Source organism: Plasmodium berghei (assembly GCF_900002375.2).
Source record: "Plasmodium berghei ANKA genome assembly, chromosome: 11".
Taxonomy (NCBI): Eukaryota; Apicomplexa; class Aconoidasida; order Haemosporida; family Plasmodiidae; genus Plasmodium; species Plasmodium berghei.
In genome coordinates, this window is record NC_036169.2 from 389,866 (window position 1) to 407,309 (window position 17,444).

Sequence of the window (17,444 nt, forward strand, 5' to 3'; positions counted from 1 at the left end):
TATTTATTTTGATTTACAGATCATGAATAATACAATAATGTTTTATTTAAGCAAAAATAACCAATATTATAAATTGTTTGTGTGCGATTGTTCTTATTTATTTGTAAATGCTATAAAATATGTAGTCTAATCATTCATATATTTTTTAATTATGAATGGTAAAATAACTTATTAATAATACTATATACATGCGCCAGCACATATATAATTATTATAACAATAAAAAAAAAAATTATAATTATTTTTTATAAGGGGAAACATTTATAGTTGCATTGTTAAATACGAGTTAATGAACTTAGAGTAGATATAATATGTATAATAAACTGTATATATAAAATTAAGATTATCACCTTTTTCATTTATTTCTATATATTAATGAGAGTATTGTACTTTTAATTTTACTTTGGGGGAAAAAATATATACTTTTGAAAAAAAAACTGGGGAATCGCCTTTTTTCTTCAACTTTCTGTATTTTTATTTATTTTATATATTTCTTTGATTATCTAAACTTTTAAAACTATATATTTCGCATCCAAATAATATGTTATATATGAACAAAATCTATTGAATTTTGCCACTTGCGTAAATAATATTTTTTCCGATTTTAGGGTTTGAATTTGGCAAAAAAAAATAATAATAACAAATACGTATATAACATTTAGGTAAATAACTAAAAATATATATATATGTACGCATTTGTTTATATATTCACTTGCTTAATGTTAAGATAAATTAGCATGGTCAAAATATCGTATATCCTTGTTAGTATTTAGTTTATGTAAAATAAAATAAATACCATGAGTTTTATGCAATTTTTAAAAAAAACGGATCAAGACGAAAAAGATGGCGAACAGGGTAAAGAAACTGATAAAAATGAAGAAAAAGAAAATAATAAAAAGAATGAAAATGTCACAGATGATGAATCGAGTGATATAAGTTATGGACCATGCCCTTTAGAAGAAACTGAAAATGAAAAAGATAAAGAATTTGACCAAGAATATAGCGACAAAAATGACAAACAACATGAAATAAAAGATTCATCTGCATCTACAAAAGATAAAGCAAATGTAGTATCAAATAAAAGAAAAGTTAAAGAAAAAAAAAAAACTCACAAAAAAGTGAGAATAAACAATGATATATATTTAAAAAACATTCCAACAAATAAAAATTATGAAGTAAGTTATATGCACACAGATGTTGTAACTCATGTTCTTGTAAGTAATAAAAAAAAATATATAGTAACAGGAAGTTGTAATGGAGTTATAAAATTTTGGTATAAAAATGTAGGATATATTGAATTTGTAAAACATTTTAAAGTTCATTCCGATGAAATTATATACTTATTTATGTCAGAGGACGAAGAATTTTTAGGAAGTTTATCAAAAGATAAAACTTATAAGCAATTTGATATTAGTAGTTTTGACATGAATATAATAATAAATTTAAATTTTTTGCCTAAAACAGGAGAATTTGTTTATTCTTCATTTTTTTCAACATCTGTAAAAGTAGCTATATCATCAAGTGAAAAACCGTGCATCTATATTTATAAACCTTTAGAAAGCGATACATGTATACATGCAATAGACTTAAGTTCTAACATTATTGAAATAATAAAATATAATAAAGTATACAATTTATGTATATTAAGTGATGATAAAGGAATTATTGATATAGTAGATGTTACTAATTTTAAATTTCCAAATAAAAATAACAATAACAATAATAATCCTATGATAAATAACAGTGATACAGAAAATAATAATAATTATTTGGATATATTAACTTCTATAGATACAAGATATAATGGAGCTAAAAAACTCGGCTTCTCCTATAAAAGTGAAACAGATTTATACGAATTATGTAAATATAAAACTTATGCACTATGTATAAATATAAGCTCAGATGGAGAATTTATGGTAGTTTTTTCAGAAAATTATTTTATACGTATATATAAATTTAAAACCATGAAATTATATAGAGTTTACGATGAAAGTACAGAAATGTATTTAACTGCACAAAATGATCCATTAAAAAAAAATTTACATATAGATAGTTTAGATTTTGGAAAAAGACTTTTTATAGAAAAGGAAATAAAAAAACATATAAAAAATCAGAATATGAAATTAGATATGGTTATATTCGATGAATCTAATCAATATATAATATATACAACTTTTATTGGTATAAAAGTTGTCAATTTTATTACTAATCAATTATGTTATATAATCGGGAAAAATGAAACAAATTTGAGATATTTATCTCTTTCCTTATATCAAAAAATAATACCTGCTAATAAAATTAAAACAAATGCTCATGAATCTTTATATATTAATGAAAAAAATATATCTGATTGTGCTTTATTTTGTACTGTATACAAAAAAGCTAGATTTTATATTTTTACTAAAAAAACAATAAATGAACATGAATTAGATGAAAGAGATATATATAATGAGCAACCAAACAAAAATGAATTGAGTTCATTATTATCAACAAAATCTATAGAAAACATTGAAAAAAATAACAATACCAAAACTCCGAAAAGTGCTATTATTTATACAACAATGGGGGAAATACATATCAGTTTTTTTTACAAAGAGTGTAAAAAAACTGTTCTAAATTTTGCAACTCATTCAACAAATGGATATTATAATAATTGTATTTTTCATAGAGTTATTAAGCATTTTATGATTCAAACTGGGGACCCAGGGGGAGATGGCACAGGAGGCGAAAGTATTTGGGGAAGTGAATTTGAAGACGAATTTTTTGATCATCTTAACCACTCAAAACCCTTTATGGTATCTATGGCAAATTGTGGCCCGAATACCAATGGATCACAATTTTTCATAACAACTGTTCCTTGTCCTTGGTTAGATTTTAAGCACACTGTTTTTGGAAAGGTAACACAAGGAACGAAAGTTGTTTTAGATATAGAAAATGTTCGTACTGATAAAAGGGATAAACCTTTAGATGAAATTAAAATTTTAAACATAAAAGTTAATCACTAATAGCTAGTCGTTAGTCCTTATTAGTTTTTTTTTTGGAAATCCATCATTTATGATATATAACATTTACACAATGAGTGGTTTCATATATGTAACAATGCGTGATGTATACATATATATATGTATTTTTTTTGAGTATAGTAATTTATAATATTATTTTTTTGATAAATTGCACCTTCAAAAAAGTTAATTTATTAATTCAACAACCATTTTTAATACATTATTTTTTGTTAAGTAAACTTTGTATAAATATATCACAAATATCTTTATAATTATATTTGAATTAATACTTTTCACAAAATAAATTATCTTTTTATAATTTCCGATTTTTTCATATATTTTAAAAATGTTTAAGATCATTAATTTAGTGCATATATATTCTTTGTGCAAGCAAAATATATAATAGCAATTATTTTCTATATATGATGCAGTCTGACATCCACTATCCAAATTATTGGAATTTTTATTCACTATTAAATGCAGAGGTGAAAGGAATCGTATTGTTGCACCTTTTAATAACACCATCATCGTCACTTATTCAAAAGAAAATAATTTTTAATATAAATTAACATATTACCAAATGAAAGATAAGACATAATAAAATAAAATACTTTGATTAATTATACGAAAATTATACATATCAAAATATCAATGATTAAAAATTTTAATCAATACATACATGTAATACGCTATTACAATTAAAACATTTTAACAAAATTAAAAATATAGTGTGTTCTTACCAAACAATATATACATATATCAAATTATTGGATAAGCATAATTATTTTCATCTTTTGAAAATAATAGGTGCGTGAAATCTTTTATCAATATTTGTATAATTACTTGTTCTATTAGGAACTTGAATCGGTGAAGATATATGAGGAATCGTTGGTAATATTATAGGATTTATTCTTTTGGGAATCATAATGGAATTAAGTAAATGGGGTGGACTTATAAATCTTTGATTAATCGATTTTATTAATGAATCTCTTTCTTCTTTGAAGTTTTTAACCCTAGTAGTAATATCGTTAAAGGTTTGCTGTAATCGAACTTTATGCCCTGGTAGCCATCGAGTGTTGTTAAACTTCTCTACATCATCAAGAGAATTTGTAGATAATGTACATAATGTTTCTATAGTGTCAAATCCTGCATTGATAAAATGAACAGATATATCTACTGGTAATTTTTGATATTTAAAAAAGTCCACAACTAATATTCTTTCTTTTTCTAAATCAGGGTCTATATTAAGGAAAAGCACACATGTATATATATTTATGAACATTTTTCAACAAAACATAATTAAAAATTACTATTGCATTTATCGAATTAAATTAATGAAAAAATATACCTCCATTCCATACAGCTTCAAAACCATGCAAATGTTCGGGGTAATGTTTACATAGAAAGTCGACAATAAAATGTATTACATCACTTGGCTTATTTTCATCAATTTCCTGTAAAAACGTTATTATGTATCCATATATATATTTTTTGCAATTTATCATTTCATTTTTTATTTTATTTCACATTTTTACATACAAAAAATATATTTCAAAAAGTTATATATTTTTTACTTGAGATATTCTTGCCAATAGCTGCTGAACGCTAGATCTATTATTATAAGCGTCTTTAGAAACTATTTTATTTGAAACTAAACCACCCTTTCTGTTTGATGGCGATCCATCTTCAGTTTTTAATTGGATATCCGATTTATTCGATATACTTTCATGTGATTCACTCAAAATTTTTGGCATTTTCTATAATTTATATATGTGCGTGTGTGTATATATATATTCAAAAAGGAATGCTGTGCGCAAATAATTTATATATATATATATATAAAATAAAGAAATTTATATAGGTTAATGGTATTTTATCTACCTAAAATCCTTTATTGTAAATATTTTGTAATTTTTTTTTGTCATTTATCTGTCTATTTATCTATTATTTTTTCCCTTTATATTTATTTATTTAAAATATATAAAGGAAATGTATACATATAAAAGGAAACAAAAATTAAATAAATAAAAACAAATGTAGCTTATATATTTAAAATATTGTCATGTTCATTCAGTACGTTTAATGATGTTATTTTTAAAGTGTAATATTAATATATATTCCCCTTTGGATATTTTATATTATATATATGTATATTTTTTTAATATCAATAATTTACTACAATTTCTACTTTTTCGACATTAAATACAACTATTATAGACAATTTTGTTTTTTTGATATGTGCATATATACTATATAAATTTTAAATATTATTATAAATTTTTTTTTACAAATGTATCACTATAACACTTTTAAGCAATATTTTTATATGTGAAATTGCTATTATATATAATTAACCATTTTAACTGTATAACTATATTTAAGTTTTATATTATTATTTTTTTTTTTATTAACGTTCATAAATTGAAAATACAAAATAACATTTTTTATGAAATGTTAATGCAAAAAAAAATTATAACTGTCTATTTACAGTTGTTTTATAAACATAATTTTTCAAAATAATAAGCAAAGAATTGTTATTCATGATAAAAAATTATTTTTAACGACAAACTTAGAGTTATAAAAAGTTTATATTATAAAAATCGTAAAATGATATGATTTGCTACCTTAATTTTGTTCTCATTGCATTTTAAATATATACAACTTTACACAAGCTATTTAAAAAAAGAAAAAAAAATAGCTAAAAATCTTAAACATTTTTTCCATCTATACATACATTAAAAGAGGGGTGATAGTAAATTTTTTTGTCTTATGAACAAATAAGGTTTTTCTTATGACAATATAATAGAATAACAATAGCATATCTTTTTGTAAACATTTTTATAATCGAATTTCATTTCTCCCATTTTATTTTTATATATGCAATTTATTCATAATTAAAATATATAATAACTTGCATTTTTTCTTTTTATAATAAAAATGTTATTTAAAAAAAATAGAAATATATAGCAATGGGAAAACAACGAAGTGGATATATAAACACAATTTAAGCAAAACTGTATATCCCTATTATCATTTAAAATGTTTAAGAACTGTTATTTTTCCATAGCACCAATAACTAATTAGTAGGATTAATCATTTCCTATGGTTTATTTATTATATTTGAGAATAAAAATTACATTTATTTTACAAAAAAATATAGATTTGAATTTTGTATAAGTTAAATTATTATTAACTATAAGAAATAAATATTCATAATATAAATTATTAATAAAAAATATGCTATATATTATTGATCAATTTGTTATATATCATATTTAATATTCTATATTTGATCATTTTTGAAGGAATTCTATGTTTCATTAATATTTCTGAATAGAAAAAAAATATTAATAGTTGCAATATACATATAATGGATTTAACCAAGCTTGATGTATTATAATGAAATGTTTTCCATATATATTGAAAGTATATAAATATTAAAGTGCTAAACAATAAAAATATAAGATAACAAAAACAAACTACGCACATTGTTTAAGTTTCGGCTAACAATTATAATATTGTATCTTAAAAAACAATCAATTCATCAACTGTAGACGATATTAAACTATGAAGATATTCACTTTTTTGCCATTTTACAAAAAATAAATAGACTTTTATCAAAATCATTTTATATGCATATTATACATTTTTTGAGTTGAACTTTTTAATAATATTGCATTTTCGCTATCAATTAAACGTTATATATATTATAATAATAATAACAAATAATTGGACTATTAAAGTATTGGTAATACTAATAAAGTTGTAAAGAAGAATAAATATAGCAATAATGTATATTGGAGTGTTATCAGATGAAGTTGATAATAATTTTGACTTGAAAAATGATTCTAAATTTGGAGGGAATCCTGTATGGTTATGTGGAACAAATTCGACAGTTTTTAATTTGAAATGTTCCACATGTAAGAAAAATTTGACATTTTTATTCCAATTATCAACCCCCTATGACATATACATAAGAATATTGTATATTTTTTGTTGCATGAATAGTGCTAAATGCAATATGAATAAGAATAATTGGGTATGTATTAAAGGAAAAAAAAAAAAATCTGAAAATTTAGAAAATTTTGAAATAAGGGAATCTCCCACAAACAATTCTAATATATTAGAATTAAACAATCAAAAAAACGCGGGAAAAAATGATATAAGTATATATTCTATGACTTATAATAATAATAGTAAAGAAAATGTGGGCTCAAAACCAACTAATTCATCTAATGAAAGTATTAAAAGGGAAGATTCAAATATACATATTATTAATTCTCAACCTGAAAAATTAATAGACTGGAATACTTTATTTTCAAAAAATTCGAAAATTCAAAATACAAATGAATCATTACTTAGTAGTTGCATAAATGAAAGCTTAAATTATGCAAACGAAAAAATAAAAAATGATAATAATATACCTTATAGTAATAATAATGCATCCCAAAGCTATAATAACAAATACAAGTCAGTAAACAAGAATAATAAGATGAATAATAAACAAAACGAATTAAATCAAATAAATAAGCAAACTGAAATGAATAATATAACTTTAAATGATGTTGATATGAATAGTGTTAATTTGCCATGTTATTATATTTCTTTAATTGAAGATGATGAAGAATATGGAAACGATTATTTATATGAAAAGGCTAACAAAATGTATCAATCTTATGAAAAAAATATTAATACAATTAATGAAGACGATGAATTGAATGAGAATGAAAATATGAATAATGGAAGTGATAATAACAATGTAGAACTTTTTGAAAATGATTTGAATGGGTATGTTAAATTTTATTCATATCTAAGTAAAAATTATAATCAAATATTAAGATATTCATACAAAGGGAAATTTTTATATATATACAAATATACAAAGAATCAGTTAAAAGGGAAGAACATGACTTGTTCACATTGTAAAAGTAAATTAGTATTTGAATTACAACTATTCTCTACTTTTGTATATCAAATAGAGAACATATTAGAAAAAAAATCGAATAATATGTTAAAAAAATTATTAAATAATTTTAATGTAGGAAATGTCATTATATTTACTTGTGAAAATGATTGTGTTGCAATTGACAATACGTATTCATATGAACATATTGAATTTGAAATTTTCTAGATATAGAACATGGAAAATTATTTATTTGTATTATTTTTTTAAATGTGCATAACGCAACATATATAGTTTGAACACTCAAACAATTTAATGATATTGTTTTCAGTTATTTTAAATTATTTTATTATTTATTTTTTATATATTTTTTTGTTTTTTAATAAAGTTTGATAATATAAACATATGCATATGCTCAAAATAAAAAATTATATTCATACAAAAAAATATCAAAATTATAACTTTAAAAAATAAAAGATCAAAAACGAGTTCAATAAACTCGCACATATTATATATATATATATTTATACATATATAATACATGCACATTGTATAAATGTGTTGATCTTGTTTGGCATAATGTATATAACAAATTTTATGTGCAATTTTTATAAACTTAAAAAAAACTTTATGCAAATTTTGTGCAATGAGAAATATTTCGTTATTTCATGGATCGGTCGTTCCTTTGAAAGTATTATTTTATAATTATTTTTACCATTTTAAAAACGAAAATTTTTAGTGACAAACATTGCCCAAGGAAACTTAAGTCTTAGACTTCTGTTAAATATTTTTTCTATTGGTATTTCGAATTGCTTACAAAATGCAACAGTTATTCTTGGATCCATGTAATTAATTTTTGAAGTTCCTAATGCTATTGTTTTATTATCATCTCTTACTTTCATTTGATTTTCTAGTAATTCTACCTTTTTAATAAGGGCGATTAGTTTTTTTTTACATGATTCTTCTTTCATGTTTTCTTTGACTTTATTTGGTCGTAAGGATCCATCTAATGTAACAACTTTTGAAACAAAAGTAAATTCCTTTTCATTATTATTTTTTTTTAAATATTGTAAATATTTTTTATACTCTTGCATATCTTCATTATAAATTTCAATTTGCTTTTTTATTTTAGACATTGTTGTATCATGTTGTTTTGGAATACTTCTTTGATGGTTACAAAGAATAGCAACTTCTCTATTAGCATTGTTAAAAAAGTTAATAAGATCATTAACATTGGATACATCTACTTCTATTGGAGAATTTTTATTATCCCCATTTTCTTTTTTCATCATATTTTCATTACTAGATGTATTGTCATTTTCCTTTTTTTCAATTTTTTCATTATGTGATGCACCGTTATAATCACTTAACACATTTGATGATGATGTTGCATTTTCTAATTTAATTTTTTTTGTTTTTCGGATATCAATATCACAAAATAATAAAGAATTGTCATTTTTTCCTTTTATTTCCTTTAATCTTCTTAATTGTTGATCTAGAGTAATTGAAGCATTGTATGTACGAAAAACCTTTGCTGATAATGTTGGCATTATTTCTTTTAAATATTCATTTAATTTTGAGCAAGTTATTTGGTCAAATACTCCTTCATCTTTATTTTTATTTTTACAAAATATTATCATATTAATATATGCTTGCTTATCAATTTTTACAGTATTGAAATATCTGATACTATCTTTACCTAAAAAGTCTAATGTTACGTAACAATCATCTTCTAAAATATCTTCTAAATTTTTAGGTAACGGTATCTTGCTTATTTTATTATCATTTTCATCATTTGTATTTTCATTTTTTATAATTACATTATGAGAAAAGCTAACATGCTCTACTCTCAAACTACAACAACCCACTGTATCTGCTTCTTCATCAATATCTTTTTCTCCTCCTACTCTTAAAGCTAAAAAGTCGATTAAATAAACAGCTGTGCCTAATTGTTTATTAATAATGTTTTTACTCTTCATTTTATTTTGATAATCTTTTCTAATTTTATGTACGCATGATTTTAACTTTCTGGCATTTTCATATTTTAAAAAATCTTTATATCCTTTGAATTTTGATTGAGCTGATAAAAATGTGTATTTTATTTGATCATTAATACTATCCTTGTAATAAGCTAACCATGTAACTTTGTTATCATGATATATATCTCCCCAATTGTGTCCACACATATCATCATAGAGTCGAGGGGCAGGTGCATCTTTACTTATATTAATTACAACATCTTCTGGAAAAATTCTTTTTTTTAATAATCCTTGTTTTGGATGCTCTCCTCTACCTCTAAATAAACCAGGTGGTTCTGCTTTGTTGCTTGAGATTTTTTCACGAATCCAATCAACTAATGCAAATGTATATGGCAATTCTTTTTCCATTCGAATTTTTTTTTCTTCTTCTTTTTCTTCTTTTGTTTTATTTAATCGTTCTTCTCTTAATTTAATTAAATTCTCTTTAATTGTCATAAAATCAATAAATTTAAAATTTGATATATCTCCGTTCTTTAGTTTATGTTCATTTTCTCGTCTTATAATATTATCCTTCTCTAAATTATTTATAAATGTTTTAAAAAAATTTAATATAAACTTTTCTTTTGTACAATAATCCGTTCCTATTACACTACACCAATATGTAGCTAATTCCTCTGCTTTAGGATTTAATTCTATTTTAACACTTTTATAAAAAATGGGAATATTGTGTTGTACATATGGAGGAGAAAATATAATACCTCTATGCTCTAAATAGTTCCATTGTGTATCAGATTGATCATCTATTTTTTCCCACCATCTATTTATTGGTTCGAAATTTTCTTCGGATTTTTTAGGTATCTTTTTGGGTTTCTTAATCGTTTCTTTTTTTACTTTATTTGCTATTTTTTTTTCTTCTTTAACTCGCGATGATTTTTCACCTGTTTCTTTTTTTGTCTTTACAGATCCTTTTAAATGTTTTAATGTCTTTTTTCCTTCACTGATAGTATTATTTGAATTTAAATTATCATTATCAGCACTAATACTTTTTTGTTTTTTTTTTATTTTACACACATTTAAATTTTCTTCATTTTTCCCTTTTGTATTTAATTTCGATCCAACACGCCGAATAGTACTGCATTTTTCCTTTGCAGTTGGCTTACTATTATTCGTTATAACATTTTCTTTATTTGGTATACAAGTTGTATTATCATTTATTTTGGAATCATTTATTTTGGCATCATTTATTTTGGTATCATTTATTTTGGTATCATTTATTTTGGTATTATTTAATTTAGTAGAATACACATTTTTTTTAATGTGATCAATTAATATGTCGTCATCGGATGTGCTATCATCGCCTCTATAATTATTTCCTACTATGCTCATTTTACATCCGACAAAAAAAGTTAAAGTGTACAAATGTGTATAAAGTTAACTAAAATCCTTAAAAAAAATATGGTTTATAAAATTTTCAGCTTTAGTACATATAATCTGTAAAAGAAAATTAGATATATAATTTAATATTCATAGCCAAATGTTTACAAATACAAAATATATTTTATGTACAATTTTCTGCACTCAAATAAAAAATAATCACAACAAATTAAGATGTTAATTCATAATAAATCCCAAATGTATTTAACATACCAAAATAGCATGATGAAAATTCAAAGCTAAATTCAAGTTCATTATAAATTTATTCTGTTTTTTTTTTCTTTTTTGTATTATATTTATTTTTTTTACATTTCCTCTCACCCTCGATTTAATATATTTTTATATGTAACAAAAAATATTATGCATTTTTTTTTATTTTTTCACAAAGATAAAAGAAATATATTTTTATTGTGTGTATTTAAAAAAAACACAGCATTAAGAAAATTAAAAAAATGAGAAAATTTTGTGTAAATTAAGCATTCTCCTCTTTTCATATATTTAAGGGAAAATTATTGTTCACACAATTTACGATTATATAATTAGCATCAAGCAATGCGTCAATGGGCTATAAACCATAATACAATAAAGTATGGTTTATATTATATATATATTTATCGTTAAGCTAATTAAAAAAATTATATTAAAAATAAAAAGGAAAGAATATAAAATTAAAATGGCCAAAAATATGCAATAACATAACATGTATTATGTACAAACATATTTAAATGTCTAATTTAATATATATCGAAATATGCATATAATGTATTAGACATGTGTATAAAAAATATATAATATAATATTTGATTTTATTGTTAAAATTTGTTTACACTAATTATTTTATGCTCTTTCTTAATGTATGCTATTTCATTATTTCTCCATAATTTTGCTTGACATCCATATTATGTATAATATCAAAATTTTGGTATTCTTTGCTTAAATTTCACTATTGAAGTAAATATACGATGATCTGCCTTTTTACAAATCAATAAAATTTATATTTCCATGAAATATTATATAGCTTTAAGCCAATTTTTTTTAAATTTATTATTATATACAAATTTACTTAATTGAAGTTTTAAAAGTTTAAGGAAATTTTCTTTTCATTGTGTACCTACATAGAATCTATAATACATTAGACTGGGAAAATATTTTTTCGTTAAATTAATTTTACAAAAGAAAAATTTATCCTCTTAAAATATAGTGAACATTTAGATTTAGTTTTCTTAATTTTACTATATAACCTATAAATATTAGGAATTAATATTTCCAAAAAATATTTAAATTAAAAATTAAATATGAATTAAAAATTTTTTAATTCTATATATAAAAAGGCTATCTATATATGCATCAAAGATAAAAAGTATTTTTTTCGTGACCGATAAAATCGGATATTTTTTTCATATGATTGTATTTAACACTAATTTTTAAATGTGAATAAAAAATTGTTAAGTATTATATGATTTTATATAGGTTTATAAAATATAATTTTATTATGGAATAAATAATGGTTATGTCAGGATGGCCGAGTGGTCTAAGGCGCAGCGTTTAGGCCGCTGTCCGTAAGGGCGTGGGTTCGAACCCCACTCCTGACAAAATAAATTCATATATATATGAATTTTGTTATATTTGAAAATATATCTATTGGATACAATTAATAAAATTTGTATTATTTAATGGTAATATTACATATATATATTAAATTTTACAATTTAATAATCAAGCATATCATTTTGTATTATAAATGATAATAATACTGCTTTTTAATAACTATCAATGTATATTAAAATGTAAATTTAAATGTTTTGATAAATATAAAAATTGTAATTAAAAAAATTATTTTGAATTTTAACTTTTAATAAAAAAAGTGTAAAGAGTATGTTAGATGGATATAATCAGATTTGTACCAAATTAAAAAAATATATGCAAACCAAACAGCACCAGTATTATGTCTATAGAGATTTCATTTAAAGGTCTTATTAAAAAGCTAATTGTATAATTATTGAACAAGGTTACCCTCCTCATAATTGTATAACGAATTATAGAAGTTATAATATAAATAATATTGGTATTTGCATAGTAATCGATCATAAACAAACAATAATTATATAATTTGATATTAAGTATATATACTTTCACTTTTTAAGATGCATATTTCATTCAAAATAACAATAATTTTAATAATTAATGAATTTGTGATTCAACGCAATTAAAGGTGAAATGATAAGGAAGATGTTATATACAATACATATTTCAGAACAATTATTTGTTCTTGATGTTATTTTTATAAAATAATAAAATGCTTTCTAAAGTATGTATATCCAGCATATGTAGAGAAAATTGAGTGCAAAACATAACTGTTACCTAAACAAATACAATTTTCATATAATTCGAAGAATTCTATAAATTAAAAAAATGTAATAATGCATTTCATTACGTAAACATCTATATTAAGAGTATATAGAGAGCAATGTATATGTATTCAATAAAATTACATTCGCTTCAAAAAATTTATATTCAACCTATAAAAAGTTCACAAATTGAAATAATCGTTTAAATGGTTTTATTTATATATACTTATATAATCATTGCATATAATGAACACTATTAAAAATTAATATTTGCTTAATGCTGTCATTTGTCTTATTCATAAAAATACATGCATGTTACATAATATAGAGAATCGCGTTTTTAAGGTGTATAACAATTAAAATAAATCTTATTATGAAATGAACAATATATGATATGCAAATATCTCTCTTCAAATGTTCATATTTTGGGATTTTTAATATATTTTCTCAATATCATTGTCTTTGTATAAAATAAAATGAAAAAGATATATAATATATGCATTATAAAGATAAACAATAATATTTTATTGAGGTTTAAAACATAAATATATTTTCTTCAAATGTAAATAAGATCAACTAGTGCTAAATAAAATCATAAATTAAAAAGGTTTAAGAAAAAAACATATACCTATATTCTCTCACAAATAATGACAAAGCAATATGCGTGAATTGACAAACTTTAAATGTATTTAACATTCTTTTGTAATATATATATATGTACATTCGCTTATTTGAGAATTACTACCTTATTTATCCTTAAATATATTTATTTTTTAAATGGTAACCTAAGAGTATTAATAGCGTAATAAACAATATTTGAATAATAAATATGCCAATCTAAAATTATGCAAAATGTCTTAATATTATTATTCTATATATTTATAATATATTATGATTCTAGTAAACAATATAAATTGGTTAAATTTCAATGAAATGGAAATGTTTCTATTTTTTTAACTTCGGAAATGATTTTTATTATGAATAAAAGTATATATTTATTGTCTAATTATGCAATTTATCACATAGATTTGTTTATGCTTCAGTCAAAAAATATTATATTGTGGATATTCACCTAATGTAAAGTACGAATCATATTGCATAAAATAAAGCACATAAATGTGTCTATAAATAATAACATTTATTATTCATTATTAAAAAGAAAAAATACAAAGTATTATTTGCTGATTTTTGCTCTTTTTTTCTTAAATTTCAAATATAAACAAAAGTAATATGCTTTATTATAGCTTGGAAATGTTACACAATAATATAGTTTTAAGGAATCTTTATTTCATTCAGCTTCTCTAAAAATTTGTGTATGATATTGATATTTTCATGGTTGATAAAATGTGATGCTAATAATATAAATGCCTATTAAATTTTATGCATGCATAATTTTTATGAACTATCAAAAAAAAAATTAGCATATACCTTGGAAATATTAAAATATATCAAATGAATATAATACTTTCCTTTTATAATAATGTATTAGTGGCTAGGATTAATCATAGTTTTTAAAACACATGATTTATACCTTTAATCATTTGATTTTACAAATATATTCATCTCTAATATCTATATAATCGTTTTAATTATTATAATAAAATATGTGCATAGATTTTTTCAGAGATCGATAAATTTATATAAATGTGTAAAAATGGTATTTGATTTGATCTCCATATTAAATGAGTTTCTATTTTCAATAATAAATCATATATTTACTGTTAAATATAAGATATCTATGGTAATGTGCTTTGTTAATGATACAATTTCATTATAAGGCAGACATTCATGCATAAGAATAGTGCTAAAGGAATTGGTTTAATTTTTATATTTATTATTAAAAAATGTTATGACATACGAATCTACTTCATATATAAGATCGCCAGAAAAAAAACATTCAAAAAAATCATTATAGACCATTTATCTTAATAAAGGTCCTCGGAGTTATATATGCTTAAAATAACATATTGTTTTATTGTGACATTATAAAAATGATTTTTATCTATATATAATATAATTTGTTTATCCATTAATGCTCCAATGACATTTTTATTTTATAAGGATAAGATGATAAACTGTTTAGTACAATTTATAGCCACAAATCAATTATGGTAATATAATAGTAAATACAATAGTATATAATCAAAAATTATTCATTAAAATTGAAAGTTTCGTAGAGGCATTAAAATGTATATCATATCTATAGATGTAGAGGATGTTTCATTTCCAAAGAATGATATTAGAATTTGAATTTAAAGTGTAAAGTAAAGAGAAAATATATACCGTTATAACTTCAAAAAAATAATCTTATGTTGTTTTATCTACTAATATATGAGAAAAATCATAATAAAAGCAAATGATATTGATTATAAGAAAATATAAACTTTAGATGCTAAAAGTGTAAAATGAAAACTTTGTATATTATTCTATAAAAAAATGAAAATATCACTTTATATTAATTTGTTACAAAATTATATATGTATACTAAAATAAAAACCAATGAGAAACGTAAATATATAATATAAAACAATTTTATTAAATTCATAAAAAATTTAGTAATGTTTAATTAACAAAAATTATATACTAGGCAATACATTAATGTTTGTAAAATAAATATAATTATTAAATTAAATAATTATATTTAAATATATAATTAATTATTTAAAAAATAAATTAATGTTATTATTATGAAATAATTAAAATTGTATATATAATTAATTAAATATTATATATACTAATTTGAAATAAAAAAAATATATATACATAATTAAATTAAATATTATATATTTGTAATTAATAAATAAAAATACATATATATAATTTATTAAAATAAATATTATATATTTATAATTAATAAATAAAAATATATATACATAATTAATTAAAATAAATATTATATATTTATAAATTAATTAAAATAAATAACATTATATATATAATTAATTAAATATTATATATTTATAATTAATAAATAAAAATACATATATAATTAATTAAAATAAATAACATTATATATATAATTAATTAAATATTATATATTTATAAATTAATTAAAATAAATAACATTATATATATAATTAATTAAATATTATATATTTATAATTAATAAATAAAAATACATATACATAATTAATTAAAATAAATAATAAATTATAGTAAATTAATTGTTTAAAAATATAATAGTTAGTGTTATTACTATAAAATAATTAAAAAATATTATATTATTAAATTAATTTAAAATAAATAATATATACAATAAAATAATTTTATTAAATAATTATTAAAATATATTATTTCAACAAATATAATATTTATTATATGTAATTAATAATATTATTTAATATAATAATATAGACATTTAATTATAATTAATATATATTTTAATAAATAATGTATTTAATTTAATAAAATAATAATGTATATTTAATTTAATAAAATAATAATGTATATTTAATTTTATAATAATTTAACAATATATATTATTATTTATATATTTAATATAATAAGTATTTTTTAATTGGATATATAACTATATACTTATTATTTATAAATAAATTATACAATATATTTAATATTATAATATAAATTAATTATATAATTATAATTAATATAATAAAATATATTTTTATAAATTAAATTTATCATAATTATATTTAAAATTATTATGTGTATTAATTTTAATTGTTTTTAAATTAAAAAATAAAATTAAAACTTTAATAATTAATAAAATTATAAATAAATTATTACAATAAATTTTAAAATATTAATAGAAATTAAC

At 20.6% G+C, this 17,444-nt stretch overlaps 4 protein-coding genes and 1 non-coding gene across 5 annotated transcripts, besides 1 other annotated feature; 3 read left to right on the forward strand and 2 right to left on the reverse strand.

Annotated features, from left to right (window-relative positions):
• Nucleotides 1-797: 797 nt before the first annotated feature.
• Nucleotides 798-3,005, forward strand: PBANKA_1109800 (peptidyl-prolyl cis-trans isomerase, putative; the record flags this gene model as incomplete). The annotated part of the gene is made up of 1 exon (XM_034565629.1): nt 798-3,005. The coding sequence occupies one exon, from the start codon at nt 798-800 to the stop codon at nt 3,003-3,005; it is 2,208 nt and encodes a 735-aa protein (XP_034422307.1).
• Nucleotides 3,006-3,789: 784 nt separating this feature from the next.
• PBANKA_1109900 (stripes inner membrane complex protein, putative) lies at nt 3,790-4,756 on the reverse strand (the record flags this gene model as incomplete). Its single annotated transcript, XM_034565631.1, has 3 exons — nt 3,790-4,241; nt 4,351-4,456; nt 4,577-4,756. The coding sequence occupies 3 exons, from the start codon at nt 4,754-4,756 to the stop codon at nt 3,790-3,792; spliced, it is 738 nt and encodes a 245-aa protein (XP_034422308.1).
• A 2,036-nt stretch (nt 4,757-6,792) lies between these two features.
• PBANKA_1110000 (PDCD2 domain-containing protein, putative) lies at nt 6,793-8,133 on the forward strand (the record flags this gene model as incomplete). The annotated part of the gene is made up of 1 exon (XM_034565632.1): nt 6,793-8,133. The coding sequence occupies one exon, from the start codon at nt 6,793-6,795 to the stop codon at nt 8,131-8,133; it is 1,341 nt and encodes a 446-aa protein (XP_034422309.1).
• Nucleotides 8,134-8,624: 491 nt separating this feature from the next.
• On the reverse strand, nt 8,625-11,270 carry PBANKA_1110100 (topoisomerase I, putative; the record flags this gene model as incomplete). The annotated part of the gene is made up of 1 exon (XM_034565633.1): nt 8,625-11,270. The coding sequence occupies one exon, from the start codon at nt 11,268-11,270 to the stop codon at nt 8,625-8,627; it is 2,646 nt and encodes an 881-aa protein (XP_034422310.1).
• Nucleotides 11,271-12,830: 1,560 nt separating this feature from the next.
• PBANKA_1110121 lies at nt 12,831-12,910 on the forward strand. The gene has a single exon. It is a non-coding gene; the product is annotated as a tRNA-Leu (tRNA).
• Nucleotides 12,911-16,312: 3,402 nt separating this feature from the next.
• Nucleotides 16,313-17,348: a sequence feature.
• The last annotated feature ends 96 nt before the right edge of the window (nt 17,349-17,444 follow it).